The 27,691-nt window shown below is 47.3% G+C and overlaps 1 protein-coding gene across 2 annotated transcripts; it reads right to left on the bottom strand.

Moving 5' to 3' along the window:
* Positions 1-24,897, bottom strand: LOC127327945 (uncharacterized). 2 transcript variants are annotated; one of them, XM_051354773.2, is made up of 5 exons: positions 24,586-24,897; positions 24,320-24,461; positions 553-2,072; positions 346-463; positions 1-236 (listed from the first exon to the last, which is right to left on the bottom strand). In XM_051354773.2, the coding sequence occupies exons 1-5, from the start codon at positions 24,633-24,635 to the stop codon at positions 204-206; spliced, it is 1,863 nt and encodes a 620-aa protein (XP_051210733.1). In that variant the 5' UTR covers positions 24,636-24,897; the 3' UTR covers positions 1-203. The 2 variants fall into 2 exon arrangements, with proteins under 2 accessions (XP_051210733.1, XP_051210734.1); XM_051354774.2 differs by lacking the exon at positions 24,586-24,897 and having other exon boundaries at positions 553-2,077; positions 24,320-24,410.
* Between the last annotated feature and the right edge of the window lie 2,794 nt (positions 24,898-27,691).

Here is a 27,691-nt window from a genome sequence, read left to right as displayed (position 1 = left end):
TTCTATCTGAAGAGTAGAACTCGATGTCAAACGGGCTCTCTACAGTCTACCTGATACACGCCCTTTTCTGAAATAAACAGTGTTATGATCCTATTTACAAATGATCCCAACTGCTTCAAAAAATGGACACTTAACTTTTTGGTACCACTTATGGATCCCAAGTGCTTCGCTAGCCTTTTCACGCGAGAGTGGCATACTGATTATCATTTGCATACATCACATTCGGTAGCCATGTCCTACATACAAAAATGAGTAGGAAAATACATATATGAATATCAATTGATCTATCATTTCATCAAAAATAATAAATAAAACAAATAAAAAGGATAAGCAAATCGTAAAGACCTCGTTGGTATTTTTATGCTCGGTGGAGTTGTAGTTGCATGATGTCGAATTATGTTGTGGTGCCAATCTAGCAATACGAAGCACGTGGCGTAATCTTGACCGAGCATGATTGGAGATGCTACGTACACAAGAAGTTCCGATGCTCGAATTAGTTCACTCAACCAAATTGATGAAATGCAATGGAACACAAACAAGTCGGCGAGGTACCTGAGCCTGTGCCTATTGCAAGAGTAAAAGAAGACTAGTATTCCATTCAGTATGCCCCTCATCGCTCGGAAGATCTGAGAAAATAGATCATTCCATAATGTCTTGAGTGTGGTCATGTCAAAGGTGCTTTGTTGCGCCTCGGACATGTGATTGAGCTGGAAGATGCTGCTAAGCGTCTCCCAAATGTCCTTGAAGAAGTTGTAGCTGTTGGACAACACCGACCCCGCGCACCCCGCAAGTGCCACGGCGAGCCTCGCCGGTAGCACCACAACCTGCAACACTGGCCACATGGATGCCACCACCCCGGCGGTGCAGTCTAGCACCACGTCGAAGGGCGCCCACATGACCTCTGCCAAGTCCACCACAAGATCCCACGCATTCGAGGCTAGTAAGCCGACCGTGCTAGCTAGCTCGAATAACCCAAGGTCGGCCAATGGTGCCACCACAGCACGGAGTAGCGCCCTAGCAGCGTTTAGTAGAGTGAGTAGCCCCTGCAGGAACCTACGTAGGTTGCGGAGAAAGAGTATGGTGCCGAGGTATTGGATGCGGGTCACCATGTCCCATGTCTCGATCCAATCAAAGAGCGGCCCACAGATGCGCGCCGCTGCTGACTTGAGTAGCGGCACATTCTTGTAGAGGTCGTAGAAGCCGATGATGACAGTGACGAGGGAGGCGAGCATGTAGAGGCTCCTAGCTAGAGGACGCATCCAGGGCCGGTAGAGGTGGCAGAGCAGTGGGTATGACTGGAAGAAGATGACCCAAGATGGGAGCCCGGACTCTAGCAACGTCAATAGGCGGATGTCTGACATGATGATCTGCCGAAGCTTGAATGGAAGCGACGCATCGTGAAACCGTAACAAGAGGAGAATGTCGTTGTACCGCTGCATCTGTAGTATCGGAGAAGTACAACACAATGGCTCTGCATCCTCCTCATCCGGAGGTGGATTCTTCCTGAACCTAGTCCTGACCCTCCAACTTCTCCTTCTCCTTAGTGTCGGGGACAATGAGTACTTCTCATCGCCACTGCTACTGGCTTTATTAACAACAACATCCTCATGCTCCCGTTTCACTGGAGAAGGAGGCATGTATAGGTCATTTTGATGACCTTCTCCTTCTTCTTCTTCTGCAGATGCTGATCTGCGATGTTGATGATGGTGGTGATGTTGATGGTGGTAGTGGAAGAGGTATCCCCGGAGAGAGAGTGTCTCCAAGGCATGACCAAGGAACCATTGTGAAGTGCAGCCAGCGGCTTGCTCGGCATTGTGGAACTCCCACTTGTTGATGTATCGTGCCTCCAAAGCCAGAGATGTGTCGGTGAGCAGGTCGTTGAAGTAGTTGATGCCATGCACGTCCCGCCACGACACCTCGAACACCAGGAACCCGTGCATCAGCGTCGGGGTCGGATCTGTGACCGCCAGCCACCGCCGCATCGCCTTCTTCGTCTTAGTTGTATCATTGTTTTCCGCCACCACAACAATGTTTGTGCTCCTCCTCGAATTGACGAACGGAGAAGTCCTGTACTGCACTGCATGCGAGCTGGCTTAATTTGTGATAGATGCGAATGGAAACTCACATTCACATAAAACACACACTCTTTTTCTTTCTTTAAACATTGCATATACCTAGCTTTGTAGAGTTTTACTAAGTATATAGGAAATATAATATCAACATCTATAATCTCAAATCAATATTACCAGATATATTATGTAATACGTGTGCTAATATCTTGTATATCTAAATAGCTTGCTCCCAACTACAGAACTACTAGATACTATTATTATTACACATGCATACTTCCGGTCACCTCGACTATTGATAGCCGTTTGATCGAAATTGAGGGGGGCATTAGTCTGGCATTAATCTATCCGTGCAAACCAAGCCAGCTCATCAAGTCAAGCGTTTCTTTGGAGGCGGATTCAAGACATGCATAGATGTGTCGTCATGGACGGCATATGTGCTAGACTGTTTGGAGAAAACAAGAATCATCAAGTACCGCGCGCGTGTCTTTTCTGTTGAAAGATGTTGTCACGTTAAGTTCATTCCTATGGTTCTACTATCTTTATGCATTACCTTTTCACATATTTCGTAGGTTCTATCGTTTTAAAATGAAGAACACTTAATGATCATCAAGTCACGTGTGTCTTTCTTATCCGATCAATAATAAGGCACGGCTTTAGTTTAAATTTGCAGCACTCCCTCAGCTCAGACAACACATATAGTATATATCCTCCTATCTTTTTTTAGAAACACAGTACGACCCTCTCCTATATTTCGGTTCTATCACTTTTTAAATGTACGCTAAGAACACTTACAATAGGAGAAGTACATTGGGCTATGTTTGATAGCAAACTATCTTATAAAAACCGAAGTTTAAAAAAAAAACTGCAGTTTTTTTTTTACGAAAAGGCAGCATGTGGCCTGCTTTTCATTGATATTAGAAAGAGGGTAGAAGATGAGTTTCTTTTAGCATGGTGGCATAGTTTACCAAAGTATTGTCAAACACAATACAAACTGGGCCGTGGCTGTCGTGAACCAATATAGCGAGCGGGGCGGGTCGTTTTCTCTTCCGTTTCGGAAAAAGAGCCCAGGGGGTTGTTTATTAAATATACGTTGAAGAAACTTCAGTTTGAGGGATGAAGAAAGTCCATTTTTGATCCTTGAATTCTAGTAAAAGTTCAATTCTGGTCCTAGAACTTCTGTCTGGTTTTAAATGAGAATTGGACTTTCTTCTTGAGGGATACTTCAGTATTTAGACAACACTTTTTAGGCATTGCCAAACGCAACAAAGTTTTGGAATATGCAGTGTTCTGCAAGGAAATACTTCAAAAAATTATTTTGCTATCAAACGTAGCCTTAAATGGCTCGGTTCGCGCAAGGTTTTCTTGGCCCGTGGATGAAGGGGACGGGATGGAAGGGGAGCTTGCACGAAATTTTCCTACCCGCCCACGGAGGAGGGGAGACGAGCTCGCCCCACATACTATGAGAAATGCTACACCTACGGGATCCTGTTTTACGCGCACGGAGTGAGTCCACGCACGGAGTAAACGGGCCAGATGGAGCACGGTTGCGGAAATAAATCCTATACGACCTGGATCGCATGGCCCCGATGGCCGAACCAGATCCACTGTGCTACACCTGGAGTTCCGAATCTCAAAGGAGTTTAGCGACCTAGCAAATTGCAGTTATCCAATCGCTAATCCCGTCTCTCGCGGTAACCAAATCCAGATTCCAAATCACGGAAGATTGAGGCTTTGCGACGGCGGCGCAGCCATATCCCGGTGACGTACGTTGCAATGAGATGACCGTCAGATGACCGTCAAGGAGCAAGGCGACACAGCGAAGACATTCAGGAGGTAGCCATGGTTGGAGCACTGGTGGTGCCGCGAGCAACGGCGCCGAGGTAGGTGGCCTACAGGAGCGATGCAGCGAGCAAAGGAGTTGCCTCACCAGGAGATGGAGACATGTCCGTGGACGTCGGGGAAGAGCTGCAGCAGTGACAGACAGCAAGGAGAACCAGAAAGCATGAGCATGCCATGTCCCATGGCGGAGAAGTGTTGAGTAACATATTGTATAGGTATAGGTCCCCGTGTTTTCTCAGGGTTGTACCTGTAATTGGACATGTGTCCGCCTATATATATATATATATATATGAGCAGCCGGCCCTATTGGTGCTGCGCAATCTCCAATATCTCTTCTACATGGTATCAGAGACCCTTCGGGTCCTGACCTAGCCGCCGCCCCCCTTCACCTAGGGCACCGCCGGCCACCCTCCCCTCTCTAGCCCTAGCCGCCGCCCCCTCTCCCCCTGGGCGCCACCAGCTCTCCTCCTCCCAACCTAGCCGCCGCCCCTCCCCACCCCGGGCGCCGTCGGCCTTCACCCAACCCTAGCCCTAGCCGCTTCTGCCTCCCACCACCACCACCGCTTCCGCCATGGCCGGTTTCTCCTCCTCTGGCTCCGACCCCTTCAACTCCTCCCACTCCGGTAGCAGCAACCCCTTGGCCGGCCCCTCCGCCGCCGTCATCCGCGACATCCCCATCGCCGAGTGCGTGCCGGTGAAGCTCTCCACCACCGCTGCCAACTTCTTGAAGGAGATATGCCCAAGAGGCAATAATAAAAGTGGTTATTATATATATCTTTATGTTTATGATAAATGTTTATATACCATGCTATAATTTTATTAACCGAAACATTAGTACATGTGTGATATGTAAACAACAAAGAGTCCCTAGTATGCCTCTTAACTAGCTTGTTGATTAATGGATGATTAGTTTCATAATCATGAACATTTGATGTTATTAATAACAAGGTTATGTCATTGTATGAATGATGTAATGGACACACCCAATTAAGCGTAGCATAAGATCACGTCATTAAGTTATTTGCTATAAGCTTTCGATACATAGTTACCTAGTCCTTATGACCATGAGATCATGTAAATCACTTATACCGGAAAGGTACTTTGATTACACCAAACGCCACTGCGTAAATGGGTGGTTATAAAGGTGGGATTAAGTATCTGGAAAGTATGAGTTGAGGCATATGGATCAACAGTGGGATTTGTCCATCCCGATGACGGATAGATATACTCTGGGCCCTCTCGGTGGAATGTCGTCTAATGTCTTGCAAGCATATGAATAAGTTCATAAGAGACCACATACCACGGTACGAGTAAAGAGTACTTGTCAGGAGACGAGGTTGAACAAGGTATGAAGTGATACCGATGATCAAACCTCGGACAAGTAAAATATCGCGTGACAAAGGGAATTGGTATCGTATGTGAATGGTTCATTCGATCACTAAAGTCATCGTTGAATATGTGGGAGCCATTATGGATCTCCAGATCCCGCTATTGGTTATTGGTCGGAGTGAGTACTCAACCATGTCCGCATAGTTCGCGAACCGTAGGGTGACACACTTAAAGTTGGATGTTGAAATGGTAGAACTTGAATATGGAATGGAGTTTGAATATTTGTTCGGAGTCCCGGATGAGATCCCGGACATCACGAGGAGTTCCGGAATGGTCCGGAGAATAAGATTCATATATAGGAAGTCATTTTATAAGATTTAAAATGATCCGGAAGGTTCTATGGAAGGATCTAGAAGGTTCTAGAAAAGTCCGGAAGAAACCACTAAGGAAGGCGGAGTCCCGGAGGGACTCCACCTCCCATGGCCGGCCAACCCTAAGGGGGAGGAGTCCCAAGTGGACTCCCCTAAGGGGGCCGGCCACCCCCTCCCAAGGAAGGGTGGGAATCCCACCTCTAGTGGGAGTCCTAGCTTGGGTAGGTTTCATGTGATATGGAAGGTTTTGGTTTGGGGTCTTATTCGAAGACTTGTAGACCAACTCTTGGGTGTTCCACCTATATAATGAGGGCCAAGGGGAGGGGGCCGGCCACCCCAACAAGCACAAGGTGGCCGCACCACCTAGATGGCCGGCGCCCCCTCTCCCCAAACCCTAGCCACCCCTCTCCTCCTTCTTCCCCGCACGCTTAGCGAAGCTCCGCCGGGATTCTCCACCACCACCGACACCACGCCGTCGTGCTGTCGGATTCAAGAGGAGCTACTACTTCCGCTGCCCGCTGGAACGGGGAGGTGGACGTCGTCTTCATCAACAACCGAACGTGTGACCGAGTACGGAGGTGCTGCCCGTTCGTGGCGCCGTGATCAAGATCTTCTACGCGCTTTTGCAAGCGGCAAGTGAACGTCTACCGCAGCAACAAGAGCCTCATCTTGTAGGCTTTGGAATCTCTTCAAGGTTGAGACTCGATAATCCCCTCGTTGCTACCGTCTTCTAGATTGCATCTTGGCTTGGATTGCGTGTTCGCGGTAGGAAATTTTTTGTTTTCTATGTAACGAATCCCTACAGTGGTATCAGAGCCGTGTCTATGCATAGATGGTTGCACGAGTAGAACACAATGGTTTTGTGGGCGTTGATGCTCTTGTTATCTTTAGTTTGAGTACTTTGCATCTTTGTGGCATAGTGGGATGAAGCGGCTCGGACTAACTTTACATGACCGCGTTCATGAGACTTGTTCCTCGTTCGACATGCAACTTGTATTGCATAAGAGGCTTTGCGGGTGTCTGTCTCTCCTACTATAGTGAAGATTCAATTTACTCTTCTATTGACAACATTAGTATCAACGTTGTGGTTCATGTTCGTAGGTAGATTAGATCTCTATCGAAAACCCTAAACCACGTAAAATATGCAAATAAAATTAGAGACGTCTAACTTGTTTTTGCAGGGTTTGGTGATGTGATATGGCCCTAATGTGATGATGAATATGTATGAGATGATCATTATTGTATTGTGGCAACCGGCAGGAGCCTTATGGTTGTCTTTAAATTTCATGTTGAGTAGTATTTCAAAGTAGTTGTAATAGTTGCTACATGGAGGACAATCATGAAGACGGCGCCATTGACCTTGACGCTACGCCGACGATGATGGAGATCATGCCCGAAGATGATGGAGATCATGTCCGTGCTTTGGAGATGAAGATCAAAGGCGCAAAGACAAAAGGGCCATATCATATCACATATGAACTGCATGTGATGTTAATCCTTTTATGCATCTTATTTTGCTTAGATCGTGACGGTAGCATTATAAGATGATCCCTCACTAAAATCTCAAGATAATAAAGTGTTCATCCTTAGTAGCACCGTTGCCAAGACTTGTCGTTTCGAAGCATCTCGTGATGATCGGGTGTGATAGAATCAACAAGTGCATACAACGGGTGCAAGGCAGTTTTGCACATGCGGATACTAAGGTGGCCTTGACGAGCCTAGCATGTACAGACATGGTCTCGGAACACGTGATACCGAAAGGTAGAGCATGAATCATATGGTTGATATGATGAACACTTTGAGTGTTCGCCATTGAAATCACACCTTGTCTCGTGATGATCGGACTTAGGTGCGGTGGATTTGGTTCATGTGATCACTAAGACAATGCGAGGGATATTGTTTTGAGTGGGAGTTCACCTAGATTTTTAATTATGTTGAATTAAAATTTGAACTCAATTTGTCATAAACTTAGTCTAAACTTTTGCAAATATATGTTGTAGAGATGGCGTCCCCAATCAATTTTAACCAGTTCCTAGAGAAAGAAAAACTTAAGAGCAACGGTAGCAACTTCACCGACTGGTTCCGTCATGTGAGGATCTTCCTCTCTGGCGGAAATCCGCAATTTGTGCTTGATGCACCGCTAGGTGACCCTCCTGCAGAAACTGAAACCGATGAAGTAAAAGCTGTTTACGCGATTCGGAAAACTCGGTACTCTCAAGTTCAGTGTGCCATCCTGTGCAGTCTGGAATCCGATCTTCAAAAACGTTTTGAGCACCACGATCCTCATGAGTTGATGAATGAGCTGAAAGCTATATTTGAGACTCATGCGGCCGTGGAATGCTATGAAGCATCGAAACATTTCTTCAGCTGTATGATGGAAGAAGGCAGCTCCGTTAGTGAGCACATGCTCGCCATGACCGGGCATGCGAAGAAACTCAGTGACTTGGGAATAGTGATTCCTAACAGACTGAGGATTAATCGTGTCCTTCAATCACTGCCACCAAGTTACAAGAACTTTGTGATGAACTACAATATGCAGAACATGAACAAGGAGTTACCTGAACTCTTTGGCATGCTAAAAGCTGCTGAGATTGAGATCAAGAAAGAGCACCAAGTGTTGATGGTCAACAAGACCACCGGTTTCAAGAAACAGGGCAAGTCTAAGGGAAAATTCAAGAAGGGTGGCAAGAAAGCTGCCACGCCTCCTATGAAACCTAAGAACGGCCCTAAGCCTGATGCTGAGTGCTATTACTGCAAGGAGAAGGGACACTGGAAGCGTAATTGCTCCAAGTATTTGGCTGATCTGAAGAGCGGCCTTGTCAAGAAGAAGAAAGAAGGTATATCTGATATACATGTTATAGATGTTTATCTCACTGGTTCTCGTTCTAGTACCTAGGTATTTGATACTGGTTCGGTTGCTCATATTTGTAACTCGAAACAGGAACTAAAGAATAAACGAAGACTACTGAAAGATGAAGTGACGATGCACGTTGGAAATGGATCCAAAGTCGATGTGATCGCTGTCGGCACACTTCCTCTACATCTACCTTCGGGATTAGTTTTAAGCCTAAATAATTGTTATTTTGTACCCGCGTTGAGCATGAACATTATATCTGGATCTTGTTTAATGCAAGACGGTTATTCATTCAAGTCTGAGAATAATGGTTGTTCTATTTTTATGAATAATATCTTTTATGGTCGAGCACCTGAAAAGAATGGCTTATTTCTGTTAGATCTCGATAGTAGTGATACGCATATACATAACATTGATGCTAAGCGAATTAAATTGAATGATAATTCTACTTATATGTGGCACTGTCGTCTTGGTCATATTGGAGTGAAACGCATAAAGAAACTCCATACCGATGGATTACTTGAATCACTTGACTTTGAGTCACTTGATAGATGTGAAGCATGTCTAATGGAAAAAATGACTAAGACTCCATTTTCTGGTATGATGGAGCGAGCTACTGACTTATTGGAAATCATACATACCGATGTATGTGGACCAATGAGTGTAGCATCGCGCGGTGGTTATCGTTATGTTCTAACCTTCACAGATGATCTGAGTAGATATGGGTATATCTATTTCATGAAACATAAATCCGAAACTTTCGAGAAGTTTAAGGAATTCCAAAGTGAAGTAGAAAATCAACGTAACAAGAAGATTAAATTTCTACGATCTGATCGTGGAGGTGAATATCTGAGTTATGAGTTTGGCATGCATTTAAAGAAATGCGGAATACTTTCACAATTGACACCGCCGGGAACACCACAACGAAACGGTGTGTCCGAACGTCGTAATCGAACTCTCTTAGATATGGTTCGTTCTATGATGTCTCTTACTGATTTGCCGTTATCATTTTGGAGTTATGCATTAGAGACAGCCACATTCACTTTAAATAGAGCACCATTAAAATCCGTAGAAACGACACCGTATGAATTATGGTTTAATAAGAAACCTAAGCTGTCGTTCCTTAAAGTTTGGGGTTGCGAAGCCTATGTAAAGAAGTTACAACCGTACAAGCTAGAACCCAAAGCGGAGAAATGCGTCTTCATAGGATACCCTAAGGAAACTATAGGGTACACTTTCTATCACAAATCCGAAGGAAAAATCTTTGTTGCTAAGAATGGAACCTTTGTTGAGAAAGAATTTCTCACTAAAGAAGTGACTGGAAGAAAAGTAGAACTCGATGAGATTGATGAATCTATACTCGTTGATCAGAGTAGCGCAGTACCGGAAGTTGTACCTGTACCGCCTACACCGGCAACAGAGGAAGCTAATGATAATAATCATGAAACTTCGAACGAGGAAACTACTAAACCTCGCAGATCGACAAGGGAACGTGCCACTCCTGATTGGTATGATCCTTGTCTAAATGTCATGATTGTGGATAACAATGATGAGGACCCTGCGACGTATGAAGAAGCGATGATGAGCCCAGATTCCAACAAATGGCAAGAAGCCATGAAATCCGAAATGGGATCCATGTATGATAACAAAGTATGGACTTTGGTAGACTTACCAGATAGCCGCAAGGCTATCGAGAATAAATGGATCTTCAAGAGAAAAACAGATGCTGTTGGTAATATTACTGTCTATAAAGCTCGACTTGTCGTAAAGGGTTTCTGACAAATTCAAGGAGTTGACTACAATGAGACTTTCTCACCTGTAGCGAAGCTAAAATCTGTGAGGATTTTGTTAGCAATAGCTGCATTTTTCGATTATGAGATTTGGCAGATGGATGTCAAAACGGCGTTCCTTAATGGAGACATTGAGGAAGAGTTGTATATGGTACAACCCAAAGGTTTTGTCGATCCTAAAAATGCTGACAAAGTATGCAAACTTCAGCGTTCAATCTATGGACTGAAGCAAACATCAAGAAGTTGGAACCGACGCTTTGATAAGGTGATCAAAGACTTCGGGTTTATACAGTGTCATGGAGAGGCCTGTATTTGCAAAAAAGTGAGTGGGAGCTCTGTAGCATTCCTGATATTATATGTAGATGACATATTATTGATTGGGAATGATATAGAACTATTAAGCAGTGTAAAAGGTTATTTGAATAATAGTTTTTCAATGAAAGACCTTGGTGAAGCATCGTATATATTAGGCATCAAGATTTATAGAGATAGATCAAGACGCCTAATAGGGCTATCACAGAGTACATACCTGGACAAGATTCTAAAGAAGCTTAGAATGGACAAAAGTAAGAAAGGGTTCTTACCTATGTTACCAGGCAAGGTCTTGAGTAAGACTCAAGGACCAGCTACGGCAGAAGAAAGAGAAAGGATGAGTAATATCCCCTATGCCTCGGCAGTAGGATCTATCATGTATGCCATGCTATGTACTAGACCGGATATAGCACATGTTGTTAGTTTGACTAGCAGATATCAAAGTGATCCAGGAATGGAACACTGGACAGCGGTCAAGAATATCCTAAAGTACTTGAAAAGAACTAAGGATATGTTTCTTTATTATGGAGGTGACCAAGAGCTCGTTGTAAGCGGTTATACCGATGCAAGTTGGAACACTGATCCTGATGACTCTAAGTCACAGTCTGGGTACGTGTTTATATTGAATGGTGCTGCAGTAAGGTGGGCAAGCTCGAAGCAGTGCACGGTGGCGAAGTCTTCAACAGAATCAGAGTACATAGCAGCTTCAGAGGCTTCATCAGAAGCGGTATGGATGAAGAGGTTCATTGTAGAGCTCGGTGTGGTTCCTAGTGCATTGGACCCATTAATCATCTACTGTGATAACATGGGTGCCATCGCCAATGCACAAGAGCCAAGGTCACACAAGAGGCTGAAGCATATAAGCTGCGTTACCACTCGATTCGCGAGTACATCGAAGATGGAGAAGTAAAGATTTGCAAAGTACACACTGATCTGAATGTAGCAGATCCGTTGACTAAAGCTCTCCCTAGGGCAAAGCATGACCAACACCAGAATGCCATGGGTGTTAGGTATATTACAATGTAATCTATATTATTGACTCTAGTGCAAGTGGGAGACTGAAGGAGATATGCCCAAGAGGCAATAATAAAAGTGGTTATTATATATATCTTTATGTTTATGATAAATGTTTATATACCATGCTATAATTGTATTAACCGAAACATTACTACATGTGTGATATGTAAACAACAAAGAGTCCCTAGTATGCCTCTTAACTAGCTTGTTGATTAATGGATGATTAGTTTCATAATCATGAACATTGGATGTTATTAATAACAAGGTTATGTCATTGTATGAATGATGTAATGGACACACCCAATTAAGCGTAGCATAAGATCACGTCATTAAGTTATTTGCTATAAGCTTTCGATACATAGTTACCTAGTCCTTATGACCATGAGATCATGTAAATCACTTATACCGGAAAGGTACTTTGATTACACCAAACGCCACTGCGTAAATGGGTGGTTATAAAGGTGGGATTAAGTATCCAGAAAGTATGAGTTGAGGCATATGGATCAACAGCGGGATTTGTCCATCCCGATGACGGATAGATATACTCTGGGCCCTCTCGGTGGAATGTCGTCTAATGTCTTGCAAGCATATGAATAAGTTCATAAGAGACCACATACCATGGTACGAGTAAAGAGTACTTGTCAGGAGACGAGGTTGAACAAGGTATGAAGTGATACCGATGATCAAACCTCGGAAAAGTAAAATATCACGTGACAAAGGGAATTGGTATCGTATGTGAATGGTTCATTCGATCACTAAAGTTATCGTTGAATATGTGGAAGCCATTATGGATCTCCAGATCCCGCTATTGGTTATTGGTCGGAGTGAGTACTCAACCATGTCCGCATAGTTCGCGAACCGTAGGGTGACACACTTAAAGTTGGATGTTGAAATGGTAGAACTTGAATATGGAATGGAGTTTGAATATTTGTTCGGAGTCCCAGATGAGATCCCGGACATCACGAGGTGTTCCGGAATGGTCCGGAGAATAAGATTCATATATAGGAAGTCATTTTATAAGATTTAAAATGATCCGGAAGGTTCTATGGAAGGTTCTAGAAGGTTCTAGAAAAGTCCGGAAGAAACCACTAAGGAAGGCGGAGTCCCGGAGGGACTCCATCTCCCATGGCCGGCCAACCCTAAGGGGGAGGAGTCCCAAGTGGACTCCCCTAAGGGGGCCGGCCACCCCCTCCCAAGGAAGGGTGGGAATCCCACCTCTAGTGGGAGTCCTAGCTTGGGTAGGTTTCATGTGATATGGAAGGTTTTGGTTTGGGGTCTTATTCGAAGACTTGTAGACCAACTCTTGGGTGTTCCACCTATATAATGAGGGCCAAGAGGAGGGGGCCGGCCACCCCAACAAGCACAAGGTGGCCGCACCACCTAGATGGCCGGCGCCCCCCTCTCCCCAAACCCTAGCCACCCCTCTCCTCCTTCTTCCCCGCACGCTTAGCGAAGCTCCGCCGGGATTCTCCACCACCACCGAAACCACGCTGTCGTGCTGTCGGATTCTAGAGGAGCTACTACTTCCGCTGACCGCTGGAACGGGGAGGTGGACGTCGTCTTCATCAACAACCGAACATGTGACCGAGTACGGAGGTGCTGCACGTTCGTGGCGCCGTGATCAAGATCTTCTACGTGCTTTTGCAAGCGGCAAGTGAACGTCTACCGCAGCAACAAGAGCCTCATCTTGTAGGCTTTGGAATCTCTTCAAGGGTGAGACTCGATAATCCCCTCGTTGCTACCGTCTTCTAGATTGCATCTTGGCTTGGATTGCGTGTTCGCGGTAGGAAATTTTTTGTTTTCTATGCAACTAATCCCTACACTTCTTCCCGTGGAAGACGTACTTCGGGCTGCTCTTCTGCGAGTATGATTTCCTCAACCACGTCGACGGCACCATCGACCTCCTCGCCATGCCGCACGACCCCGAGTGGCTCGCGATCGACGCCACCATCATCCGCTGGTTCTACCAGACCGTCTCCAATGACATCTTCCGCACCGTCGTCCATGACAGCGACTCCGCCCACACGGTCTGGGCCAAGATCATCGGTCTCTTCACCGTCAACAAAATCCAGCGGGTCACCTTCCTCCAGTAGGAGTTCTTTGGCACCCACCAGAATGACCTGTCTCTCGACGAGTACGCCCTCAAGTTGAAGATCCTCTCCGATGAGCTTCGTGACTTGGAGTTCCTGATCGATGACAAGATCATGCTGTCCACCATGTCGGCAGGTCTCGACGAGGATCTCAGCAACGCCGCCTCCAACCTCACGCTCCTCACCACACCCACCTTCGAGCAGGCCGTGGCCTACCTGCGCCTCGAGGAGCGCCGCCTCAAGCATCTCCAGGCTCGGGCGGCCCACACCGCCTTCATCGCCGGCTTCTCCCGCGGTGCCTAGACTCCCGCGTCCCGCGCCCCTGCGCCTCGTTCCACGGGTCCACCGCCGGGTTTCCTCGCTGCCGGCCAGCCGTCCGGTCAGACCGGGCCATGGACCGGCCAGTACGGTCACCAGGCCAGCCCGACCGGACCGTGGACCGGCCACGCCGGTGCCCAGGCCGGCCAGACCGGCCCCTGGATCGGGCAGACGGCTCCTTCTGGGGGTAGTCGCCGCGGCCGTCGTCACCGTGGCGGTGGCGGCAATAGCGGTGGCAATGGTGGCGCCAACACCACCGCCCCCGCGCCTCGTCCCTCGCAGTACACCGCCCCTCCGCCATGGACCGCCGTTCACAACCCATGGACTGGAGTCGTTCACGCCTACTCCATGCCCGTGCCGCGCGCCCCTACCCGGGCATCATGGGGCCACGTCCGGCCACCCACCAGGCGTTCTACGCGGCACCCCAGACCGCCCCGGCCTACGCCGCCCCCCGGGTTCGGCCCCGTGGGATCCCGCGCTCCTGACCGCCCTCCAGAGCGCCCCCTCCGCTGGGGCGTATGGTGGCGGTGGCGACTGGTTCATGGACACCGGCGCCTCCGCGCATATGGTTGTGCACCCCGGTAACCTCTCATTTTCTACACCCGCTTCCACTTCCTCTCGCATCATCGTTGGCAACGGTCATGCTCTTCCCATTACTCACACTGGCTCCGTCTCTTTTCCTTCCACTTCCACTCCTCTCTCTCTACATAACGTTCTTGTTTCTCCTGACTTGATTAAAAGTCTTGTTTCCGTTAAGTCATTCTGTCGTGATAACCCTGTGACTGTGGAATTTGACGCTTTTGGTTTTTCTGTCAAGGATGGTCGTACCCGGATGCTCCTCCACCGATGTGACAGCCCCGGCGATCTCTACCCTGTTGGCGCGGCCTCCACCACCACCGGCCGCCCACTCGCCCTCTCCGCCGGTGTCGACCTTTGGCACGCTCGTCTTGGCCATCCTAGCTCCGCCGCTCTACGTCAAATAATGCAAGGCTTCTCCTTTATTGTAATAAATCGGATGCCCACTCTTGTGAAGCATGTCGTCTAGGCAAACATGTTCGCCTTCCGTTTAATTCCTCCTCCACAGTAGCAGGCGCCCCGCGCCTGGTACCAGCGTATTGCCGGCTTCCTGCATCGGCTTGGCTTCCGCTCCACACGTTCCGATGCGTCGCTGTTCGTCTACCGGACCGGCAACGACATGGCCTACCTGCTGCTGTACGTCGACGACATCATCCTGATGGCCTCCACCACCGGTCTTCTTCGATAGCTCACCGACAGTCTTCGCGCTGAGTTCGCGTTGAAGGATCTTGGCCCGCTCCACTACTTCCTCGGCATCGAGGTTGTCCGGCGTGCGGACGGGTTCTTCCTTCATCAGCGGAAGTATGCCCACGAGCTTCTAGAGCGTGCCGGGATGCTTAACTGCAACCATGCGCCTACTCCTGTCGACATGAAGGCCAAGCTCTCCGCCAGTGATGGGTCGCTGGCGTCCGACGCGCCGTTCTACCGCTCCATCGTCGGTGCTCTCCAGTACTTGACATTGACGCGACCGGAGCTCCGGTACGATGTGCAGCAGGTGTGCTTGCACATGCATGCTCCTCGGGATGCTCATTGGGCCGTGGTGAAGCAAATTCTACGCTACGTCTGTGGTACCATGGGCTACGGCTTGTCGGTGCATGCTTCCCCCTCGACTTTGACCGACCTCGTCGCTTACTCGGACGCGGATTGGGCGGGCTGCCCGGACACGCGGCGCTCCACCAGCGGCTACTGCGTCTACCTTGGCTCGTCGCTCGTCTCTTGGTCCTCCAAGAGGCAGCCCATCGTGTCTCGCTCCAGTGCTGAGGCCGAGTACCGCGTTGTGGCCAACGTTGTGGCCGAGTGCACGTGGCTTCGCCAGCTTCTGTCCGAGCTCTCTTGTCCTGTTGACAAGGCTACGGTGGTTTTCTGCGACAACGTGTCGGCCGTCTACCTCTCCGCCAACCCCGTTCATCATCGGCGCACCAAGCACATTGAGTTGGACATCTACTTTGTTTGTGAGCAAGTTGCCCTCGGTCGCGTTCGAGTTCTTCACGTACCGATGTCTCAGCAATTTGCCGATATCATGACGAAGGAATTGTCGTCCACGACTTTTCCGGAGTTTCACTCCAGTCTATGTGTCGGTGCCGACCCTTCGACTGCGGGGGATGTTGAGTAACATATTGTATAGGTATAGGTCCTCGTGTTTTCTCAGTGTTGTACCTGTAATTGTACATGTGTCCGCCTATATATATATGAGCAGCCGGCCCTATTTATTATGCTGTGCAATCTCCAATATCTCTTCTACAAGAAGCACAGAGAGAAACAGGAATTAGAGGATCAGTATATAGCTTGACTGGCTTGAGATTCAGAACGCCATGTGTCGCACGGTGGAGCTGGTCCAGCCTTCGGAGCCATACGACCCAGGTCGTATAGGATTTATTTCCCACGGTTGCCCGGCTTGCGACCCCTCTGTCTCCTGTTCACCCTCGACTCCTCCAGACGCTCCTCGTCTTCCAATCTCCCATGGCTCCGCAACACCATCCTCTACTGACCGAATTTTGCAGGGGACGAACTGGCATCCTGTAAGAGGACGTCGATGGTGTATTGGTGCTACCGCTGCACGACGACTACAGCTGATCTATGCTGGAGCCTGAGTGTCGGTTCAAGGGCGTCACCAAGCCATTATACTTCATCGCCGAATCAATCTGCAGTGGGTGGACCACTCTGCAGTTTGAGGTAAGGAACCCGCAATCTTAGATTCAGTTCAATACATGATAATCCATTGGCGCCCCCGCCAACACCGCAACAACTACAACAGGTTCCTCTGCTTCAGCCTGAGAGTACACCCGTGTGTTCGTTCCATGGTGGCGAGCTGCTGCTATTGTGCTTTGGCGGCTACAGGAGGAGTGGTGGTAATGCCAGGGCCAATGTAGGGTTGGTGCTTCTATGGGTGTGGCAATCTGACGCCTGCCATGTAACCAATGTGCCCCTACTTCACGTTAGCAGATTGTTAGAGCATCTCTAGTAGCGTCCCTCAAAGCCGCCCCCCAAAGGGAGCGCCGGATGAAAAAACGGTTCCAGCCGTGTCCTCCAAAGCCCAATTTTGTCCGGCGCGCCTCGATACGGTGTCCGACGCCCCGAGGCCGTCCCCGTCCCACAGGGGACGCACCGGGCACGCCGGACACAACGAAAAGCAAGGCGAACCGACGCGGGCTCCCACATGTCGGCGAGTATTTGCATAAACCGTTGATTCGGGCCTCTTTCCTCGTCGCTCCCTCCTTCCCGCGCCTCCTGCCAGTCGTTCCGCCGCTGCCGCTTCGCCATCGCGTCCCAGAACGTGGCGTCAAATCCGCCCCACCTCCGTGCACACAAGGTGCTCGACGACTTGCCAGGTAGGTGCGATTGGCCGCTGTTCGTTGCGTCGTCTGCCTCGGTGCAATTTTAACCATTGATTTTGCTTTAGACATGGATAGCGACGATGAGATGGCTGCCCTGCTGCTGGAGGACGATCAAGCCTTCGATGGCGACCTCCGGGAGCATTTTCTGATCATCGCGTCCCTGCAGGACATGGTTGACGCCGAGGCGGAGAAGATGAAGAGGCCGCGCCGCGAAGGATCAAGGCCAGGGAGAAGGAAGTCCAAGCCCCGGCAGAGGATGGAGGGGCATGCCATGCTGCACAACGACTACTTCGCCGTTGATGCAATACATGCCGACAATTTTCGGCGCCGGTACAAGATGAGCAAGGGGCTGTTCATGAATATCCTCCACGACATTCGAGAGTTCGACCCCTACTTCAAGCTCAAGCTCGACGCTGTTAGCATGTAACAGACAGCGTACGACGAGCATGGGTGTGTCATGCGCGGGCGTCAGGCAGAGGCAACGACAACCGGCGGCAATTCCCCCCGATCTTGTATTATCGCTCAATCCTCTCCTGGGCTGGTGGGTTCTGCATCTGCATCAATCGCCGTGATGCACTGATGCATGTTAATTAGAGTGGACTACTCAGCTGTCAGCTCTGCTCATGCTAGCTTAGCTGATTCTTCAACTTATGAAGATCCAACGTCATGCCGAACATGCTGCAAGTCTCGGCAGCAGCACGTGACGCGCGTAAGCGCCATGTTTATAGTAACTTAGTAAGTAAAAAAAATTCTACAAGCCTTTCTGCATATCCTACGTGCTCTACTGCATAGGCGATCAAGCGGCTCAACGACTCTAGACTTGGAATTCGGTACGTGGCGCCGAAAAACGAATCAAATTGTATGTAGATTAGGACTGCTTCAACCCAAGATTTCTAGCTCACCTCGGTGTTTTACTTTATAAACATAAATACTACTTCCTCTGTTACTTACAGATTACCAGAATGTGCAGGTGCAAGTTAAGCAGCGTTGTTAGCTTTATTTAGTAACATGCAGAATAAAGCAACAATCTATCGGCAGTTGATCAGCTTATCTTCGTGAAGAAACTGTGAAGGTAGATGGTCTCTTTGCAAATATCATCCATCCTTCGACACCTGGTTAGGAGGGAGGTTGTACCCCAGCCCACCAAAATTCAAACCCCACGTTTAACATCTGGGTGTCTCGTAAAGTCGGATATTCATTTGGTGGGAGGCGACGTTCCCATGACAGCGGGACACATGTGGTGACTTCGTCAATTTTAAAATCCAATCCGCCGGCTCAGTCTTTCAGAGGTCCTCATATAGGGGTAGGATGTGCGTGTGTACGTTCATAGGAGTCAGTGTATGAGCGTGTATGTGAGTACCTGCGTTTGTACTGTGTTTCTCAAAAAATAATAGAAATACCAATTATATTTTATAAGGTCATATGTCAAATTATTCTTCTACATTTATTATTGTGGTTCTGTAGCGAAGCACAAGCAATTATGCTAGTACCTAATAATAAAAGAAGAAGTGTTTCCGTGGTCCGTCGTCCGTCCGTGTTTCCGTCGTGCGTCCCGCGTCCCGCTCGTTTGGTTTCGCACATTGCTTGACAAGTTCTGGCTTCTGGACTCTTTTTTTGACCGAGCCTCTTTCGTAATAGATTCTATCGCTGATCTTTTGTAATAGACTCTATCGCTGATCGCTAACAGGCCTATTAAAATCGAGCGTTCCTGGTCTCTATCTTCCCTCTGTACCCAAACAAATCGAGCGTGGCGGCGGCGGTATAGGTGGTGACAACTACATCGGAGGGCAACATCAGGTGGAGCTTGATGGTGCAGGATCCAGGGCACGTGCCGGCCGGTAGATGCGGTGGAGGAGCTAGCAGATGGTTAGTTGAGTTAACCTAAAACTACAACGGCTGTACCTACTCGACGTTGCGCGGTTTACATCGGCTTCGGTTACTCGCAGTTGCGTAGCCTACTACTGGCCGCCGGAGGGGCCGGCGCCGTCGTCGAAACGCGAGCGCTTCGCGCACTCCGCACGCCAGGCACGCCGCAGAGTGATCACCTCCTCCCGCCTGCGGCGTTCGAGGGCCTCGGCCAGAGAGGAGTCCCACAGGACTGTCCTGGCCATAGCCGCCGTCGCCGCCTGGGCCGCCGCCTCCTCCGCCGCCGCCTGGGCCACCGCCGCCGCCGCCGCCTCCACCTCCTCCTTTGCCTGGGCCACCGCCTGCAACCCCGCTAGCTGGGCGAGGAAGCGGGCCCTGTCCCTGGCCGCCTCCGCCACCGCTTCGTCCCTGGCAGCGATGACACCCGCCAGCTCCCGGTTCTCCTGCTCGACCCACGCGGGAGAAGGGCCCCTACGCTGGAGCGAGTCCAGGTCGGAGCATATTAACCCCAGAGCCATGGCGATCGCATAGATGTGGGCTTCCTCCTCCGCCAACCAAGCCTGTCGACGTTGGGCGTCCCCAGCCAGGGACTCGAAGGACGCGACTAGAATGAACTGGTCACCGGCACACTCGAAGCGGGCCCGGGGGGGGGGGGGTCGTCGTCCGCGATGTCGTGGATGACGGCGTCCGCTGGAGGGGCCGCCATGGCCGCCCGCGCCTCCGCGAGCTCCGCCCTGGCGTTGGCGAGATCGGCCATGGCATTGGCGATCTCCGCCCTGGTCGCCGCGAGGCGCCCTTCCGCGCGCTCTGCCGCCTCCGCGACCTCCGCCTCCCGGTCCAGCTGCTCGGCCTCAACACCGGCGGCGACTTCCTTCTCGTCCTCATCCGGGTGGAGGTGGCGGCACATCTGAACAACGTGTTCACAAGTACGGTTGTGGTCGGTCATGGATGGATGCTATAGCTTGAGGTGTGCCCGTCACCCCCGCCGGTGTCCACCTTATATAGCCACAGCGGGGCAGGAAACGGCGTTACCGCACAGGTCGTTTCCCACGCGCGAAACGCTGGCGAAACTTGCGAATGTATTGGGCACGCGCGGGAACGACCGTCGTCGCGCGGGAACAGTTAATCGCCGGCGGCAGTCCTCGACGGGATATAAAACGCCAGTAACGAGCTTGACGCTGTCTCCGTTAAAAAAATGCGTCCGCACCGCTGGAGGTACCGCGACGCAAACGATCGCTCTGGATCGCATGTCGTCCGCGGGCCGACGCTAACGGATATTTCAGACATCCGAAATGTGTCGGCCCGTTGGAGATGCCCTCAGCGCTAAGAGATGAGGCACGTATAAGCCGTTTATATCCTCCTAAAAAAATATAGACGTGTCTGGATTGAGAAATAGCGCGCAGATTATGGCTGTGTTTGCGGTGCCCCCACTGCGACCGGATGTCTGCCCGCAGTGCAAGGTTCCGTGACGTGACGGCGTCCATTGCGTCTGAGTTCTAGCTTTCTGGAGAGATGAACACAGAGCAAGTGGCACAGCAGCCTGCATGTTACTAGCTTAACCTGAATCTTTTACTCACTAGCTAGCTATGGCCAATCCGGTTCCTATTTCATCCGATTTTCAGGTGCAGGCATTCTGTTAGATGCGGAGCTTCCTGATGATGGGTGCACATCTTTGCACGAATAGACTGATTTGCGTAACTATCTCCAGGTTAGCTGTACACCGTACAGTTAATTTTGGTGTGCAATAAAACCCGCTTATTTAGATTTGTCATCAGAAAGATTGGAGTCTTCATATTTCTTTTATTGATGTCAATTGATTTACATAGAGAACTTCAGATATCTTGGTTAGGCCGTGCCTTCTTTGATTCTTCTTTGTTGGTGGTACAAAGCAATTTTTCTTTGCTCGGTTTTCTTTGTTGTTTCACTGAGGTGAGGGTTTAGCAATATAATCTTATTAGGATTGATAATTATGTTTATCGTGTAAGAAAAAATGTGACCACCAATGCAGAGAGGAGAGGCATCACCACTGTGGTTTGCCGAACCGCTTGACTATTTATTTTTGCCGGTGCAACGAACGGGCATTTTTACTAGTACAACCTTATAGATATGCTTGAGGTATATGAATGGAGTTGGCACCCGCACGACTCGGAACATGCAAGCAATGTTCACACAATGTTTGGTTTGATGGTTCTATTGTGGATTCGATCCACCGCCGGGTCTCCTACGGTTAAGGGTGACTTCGTGGAGTGGTGGTTGCTAGTGGTGTGGACCTCCCCACGCCAGTTACATAAAGAAACATCGTCACTCATTATGCTCACGTCGTAGTGGATCCGGAAGGACAGAAACACTGCGGTCAACACGCATCCCTTGGTGACCTCCTTACTCAGCGACATCAAGGCCGAGGGGCGACAATGGACGGACGCGGGCGCCCGGGAGCTTCGCCAACTCCTCCCCTAGATTAGGTTTTTTAGGTTGAGTTGTACGGCGTGACGTTGGTCCTTCTTTTGGACATTGTACATATAAACCTTCTTTATCTATCAATGCATCGAAACACAAGGTTTTTGCGTTTTCGTGAAAAATATTCACGTAACAAGCCGGAGATGTAGTCGTGGATAGAGCGAAACTTTCTTTTTGGAGCGGAGGATGGAGCAGAACTAGCAGTCATTAATTTGTGCCTCATATCTGGAACTAATTCTACAATATAAGTTATCACGTTCTACCACATCTTGTTTTAGTTAGCTACTTCTCGAGATACACATGTATATTGTGTTCATTTCCTTTTCTTGCTGATAGATAGGTAATTAGACAAGATTTAACTAAAAGTCACATGTTTTGAGGGTTTTTACTTCCCTTTTGTTGCGACGGACTAATAGTGTATAGTTATGGCATCAAGACATAACTTAGTGAAATGGTATAATTGAACCATGACAGCTAATTATATTTATACTTTCAGCTTAACATACGATCGAACTACATGTTTCACTCTTCTGCAGCTTGGAGAGATTTATTTGCAGTTTGTTAACAAATCAAGGCAAAGTTATACTCCATTTTGTGGGAGCGATGTTTTGGCTCCCGGGTGCGTATGCTCCCTTTAGTTTGAACTGTAACTTTGATATATTTTGGAATGTCAAAAAATTGCAAATGAAAAATCCATGTGTACATCTTCAAATGCTAAGTGCGCACGAAGTCTTTGCATAAAAAATAAACTTGCCATTTAGGCTGTGTAAAAAGACAAAAATTTGTGTTAAAAATAAGGCTTTTTGTGAGATTTGTTTTGTCTTTTTTACATCGAACACAAAAAATATCTATTTTTCACAAAACTGCACGAACGTACATAGAGTGTCGAGATGCGCATGCGAAATTTTTTGTTAGAATTTTTGACAATTAAAAATATACTATTTTTTAGGTGGAGGAAGCATATGCACCCAAGAACCGAATTGAATTTTCCCCATTTTGTTTTCTTCTATCTATGTTTCAGCAGCTAGCAGAAATAATTATCTAAGCTTGTCTGAATTATCTAAAAGCGCAAGCACATATTAATCTTCTGAAGTATTTGATAGTGCAAGCACAAATTTATAATAAATGGTGGCTTGCCATCTTGTGCGCTTAGATTGATGTCCAAAACGACTACACACATAAATATTTTAGGACAATTGTTAAGTGCATTTTGTAGCTACCAGCTGTTATAGCGTCGCACGTTCTGCTGGAGCCCTTTCTGTTATGTTTAAAACTACTACTGCTAGCATTGCCTAGCAATGTTTTCTTGAGTACACGTACGGTGGTCCAGTACGATTTTCTTTTTCTTATAGCATTATACAAACAAGAATCCGAAATAGCAATGTGAAGAGATGTATACTGTCTCTAATGGTAAAATACTCATGGTATTATGTGCGCCTGTGAAAAATGGAATTATTGTTAAAATAAACCGTGTTTATGTTTCAGCTGAAATAGCAATGTGAAGAGAATGTATATATATTGTCTCTGGTGGTAACACACTCATGGTATGTTCTTAATATTGCGCCAACGGAAACTGGAACTTTTGTTAAAATTTATTTATGTTTTAGTTGGCTTTGTCTAGAAGGTAATTGTTTGAGAGGATCTTTTAGGCAACATAATAGAAGACTGCAAGGCAAATCCGGAGAAGCAATTTTGTAATTATTTGCCTACTTTATTTTTTTATTTTTCATAGCACGGAACTTTATGTATGTTCCTTGTGAAAGATATTCAGCCTTGAATAGTGGAAGACATTGTTTTCTTCCGAATTCGGTTATTTTAATTTTGATATCATTTAGATGCTTTTATGTGGCATTGCAAGACATGGTAAATTACCATATAAGAGAAATTGTGGACTCGTTAGAATCATTGATTGCTAAATATTACACTGGGTAGATAACATTTTCATGATATAGAAGTTTCACTCTCTTCCTATTCATTCCATGAAATATATCACGGGAAACTTTTAGAAAAACTAAAGAGAACGATTTTCTTTTGCGTATTACTCCATTCATCTCAACAATGTGCTGCACCAGCCAGATTTCAATTTTAATGCCTCTACAATTGTAGTGCAAGTTAGAGATTTCTTAGAAAATTCATATTATCATTATCAGGGCTTAGATACTGATGCAACAGTGCAGGAGATTCAGTATGTTTCTCTGTGCCTGCACTACATAGAGGGTTGTGCTTGTTTGGCTGATCAAATTTTCGAACTAGGCCGTTTAGAGGTTTGTTCATGTCTTCAGTTAATAGGACGTGTCTCTATTAACTGAAGGCATGACCGAGGTGAAACATAAAAGAACGGTAGATGATTGTTTGCGCGATATGAGCAAAGTGGAGTCTTACTGAATACTTATTGCTTAAGCATGTAAGAATATGTCAAATTAAAATAACCTATTGTTTTTGAAGTATCGTGTGTAGACATAAATTGTTCAGGTGCAAAGTAATATAAGTAACTCGTGCCAACACACGAGTATTCAACTACTATATGCATTTGTTTAAACCTGATTTCTGCGCGGCATCTAGTATATATATACGAGGGTCCTGCAGGCAGGTACCTTAGTGATCATGAACTGCCATATCCTGGCTGATCTGGGCTGCTTGCTGGTCATCCATGGCTGGTTGTCCACGAGGATGAGCACCTTCTTGCTCACCGGCGCAAAGTAGAGGAACGCCCGGGAGACGTACGACTGCATGTCCCTGCAGTTTGTAAGTAGGAAATATTCCATCACCAAAATCCATCGCGAATTAATTTACAGAAATAGAAGAGTTTGTCACCCATATGCATCCCTGCATTAATGGAGGAATTGCGTACGGTACGTACCCAATCTGGAGGCTTGTCAAGGGATAGATATCTGGCAGCGGAGCATCCATCACTGAATATCAATCAATCGACCAGGCTACCTAGCTAAGCTAGCCACAGCTCGGAACCAAATTAACTCGTATCGAGCAGATTCCTCCAAGAGATCATCTCCGTAGCTTCATTGTTGCATGCACGCGAGGATCAACAGGACCGCAAGAAGAACAAGAAACAAATTAGTTGGCAATAGAAATATGGCTACTGGCTAGAAAGAATGGTCTAGGAGAGAGAGAAGCGAGGGGCCGCTCTTTGTTTTTCTTCCATTTTTGGGTGAAGGAAGGAATGACGTCCATTTTTAGACCCATCGAAAAAACGAGGGCATACGACAAGACGGTGTTTTGGAGTTTCAAAATATTCTGGTAAATATCCTACGTACATACATACAATATGATGTATTCTACCGGCGTAAAAACAACCAATTCCAGCCTGCTTGAAATTAACAAAAGTGTGTACCCACTAGTAGAAAATAGGGCAACCATCTAAGCCTACCGGTTTGGGGGCTCGGACGGGTGAGGAGCTTTGGTACCGGTTTGGGAGGGGCTTTCGTACCGGTTCGTGTTAGGAACCGGTACGAAAGGCCTTCGGTCAAAATTCAGGCGCACGGTGGGGCCAGGGCTGGACCTTTGGTACCGGTTCATCTAAAGAACCGGTACTAAAGGCTTCTCTATATGATTCCTGCCCCGCCTACCCGATCCTTCTCATTTTTTCCTCTCTCCCTCACATTTCTAAAATTATTGCACCTCTCACACTCCAAACAATTTTCATTTTTTTCTCCACCATTTTAACAAGATTAATGACCTCCATCTATCCAAGGGTTAGCAATATCATTCTTACTTCCGGTGTTCCTAATTTAGCTCATTTCTTTGGTAGTTTTAACTCGTACTATTTTTCTAGGGCTAGCAAGGTGTTCGATGAAATGTCTTAGTTAGGGAAATTTTTTTTGCATTTTGAGCTCAAATTAAAGTATGTTTTGTAGGTTCTAGTATCTTCCCCGTCCTCACCGCCGTCGATCGCCAGCGTCGTCCCCTAGCCGGCACCGTACCACCTTGGTGCGCCTCTTCTTTTTTATACAAAAACTTAGTTTTATGTGATGAACTTGAATATTAATTAAGTTGGTCACTCATATATCCATGATGTTATGTAATTAATGATTTTTCATATACATATATAATGCAGATGAGTCGACAATGGATGTACGGTGACCGGTGCCATCCCGAGTTCATTAATAGCATGCATTATTTTCTCAACGTGGCTATGACAAACATGCGGTCGAATGGTTTCATCTATTGTCCATGTAGTTCATGTAAGAATATGAAGGATTACTCTACCTCAAAGACCCTTCATGTCCACTGCTGGAGAACGGTTTCATGCCCAGCTATAGTTGTTGGACCAAGCATGGAGAAAGAGGGGTTATATTGGAAGACAACGAAGAATAAGAGTATAGTGACAACTATCCTATATTCACTGAAGACGGTGATAGTAGAATGGGGGAAGACGAAGCTGAAGAAGAGCCCATTTTTGATGAGACGATATTTGATGACCCCGATGACGATTTGGGTCGGGCCATTCTTGATGCGAAGATAAACTGCGAAAGTGAAAAGGAGAGGTTGAAGTTGGAAAAAATGTTAGAGGATCACAACAAACTGTTTTACCCAAATTGTGAAGATGGCCAGAAAAAGCTGGGTACCACGCTGAAATTGCTGCAATGGAAGGCAGAGAATGGTACTTCTGACAAGGGATTTGAAAAGTTGCTGAAAATAATAAAGAAGATGCTTACAGGGAAAAACGTATTGCCCTCTAGTACGTACGATGCAAAGAAGGTTGCCTGCCCTCTAGGATTAGAGGTGCAGAAGATACATGCATGCATCAATGACTGCATCCTCTATCGCAAGGAGTACGAGAATTTGAATGCATGCCCGGTATGTAGTGCATTGAGGTATAAGATCGGGTGAGATAACCCTGGCGATGTTGAGGGCGAGTCCAACCCCAGGAAGAGGGTTCCTGCGAAGGTGATATGGTATGCTCCTATAATACCACGGTTGAAATGTTTGTTCCAAAACAAAGAGCATGACAAGTTGTTGCGATGGCACAAAGAGGATTGTAAGAAAGATGTGATGTTGAGACACCCCGCTGACGGGACGCAGTGGAGAAAAATCGACAGAGAGTTCAAGTCATTTTCAGATGACGCAAGGAACTTAAGATTTGGTCTAAGTACATATGGCTTTAATCCTTTCGGGGAGCAGAGCTCCAGTCATAGCACCTGGCCAGTGACTATGTATCTATAACCTTCCTCCTTGGTTGTGCATGAAGCGGAAGTTCATTATGATGCCAGTGCTCATCCAGGGCCCGAGGCAACCCGGCAACGACATTGATGTGTACCTGAGGCCATTGGTTGAAAAACTTTTACAGTTGTGGCGTGAAGAAGGTGTACATGTGTGGGATGAGCACGAACAAAAGGAATTTAACCTACGAGTGTTGTTGTTTGTAACCATCAATGATTGGCATGCTCTTAGTAACATTTCAGGGCAGTCAAACAAGGGATACAATGCATGCAAGTGAGACTGACATTATATATTTGGGAAACAAGAATGTGTACCTGGGGCATCATCGATTTCTTCCAAAACAACATCACGTAAGAAAGAGAGGAAAGCATTTCGGAGGTGAGGCAGATAACCGAACGAAGCCTACCCGCCCTACTGGGGATGTTATATATTATATGGTCAAGGATTTAAAAGTGATCTTTAGAAAGGGTCCAGGCGGACAATCCGTTCCGCATGTTGTTGACGGACACGTACCCATGTGGAAGAAGAAGTCTATATTTTGGGAGCTACCCTACTAGAAATTCCTATAGGTTCACTCTACAATCAACGTGATGCACGTGACGAAAAATCTTTGCGTGAACCTGTTAAACTTCTTGGGCGTGTATGGATAGACAAAAGATACACCGGATGCACGGAAGGACCAGGAAAGTATCCAAGAAGTAACAACCTGGATCCAGATAAGTATCAAGGTCCTACCAGCTACGCTCTTACCAAAGAAGAGAAGGAGATCTTTTTTGAAGTCCTGAGTA

This window comes from Lolium perenne, chromosome 1 (assembly GCF_019359855.2).
Source record: "Lolium perenne isolate Kyuss_39 chromosome 1, Kyuss_2.0, whole genome shotgun sequence".
Taxonomy (NCBI): Eukaryota; Viridiplantae; Streptophyta; class Magnoliopsida; order Poales; family Poaceae; genus Lolium; species Lolium perenne.
This window is presented reverse-complemented; position numbering and strand designations above follow the sequence as displayed.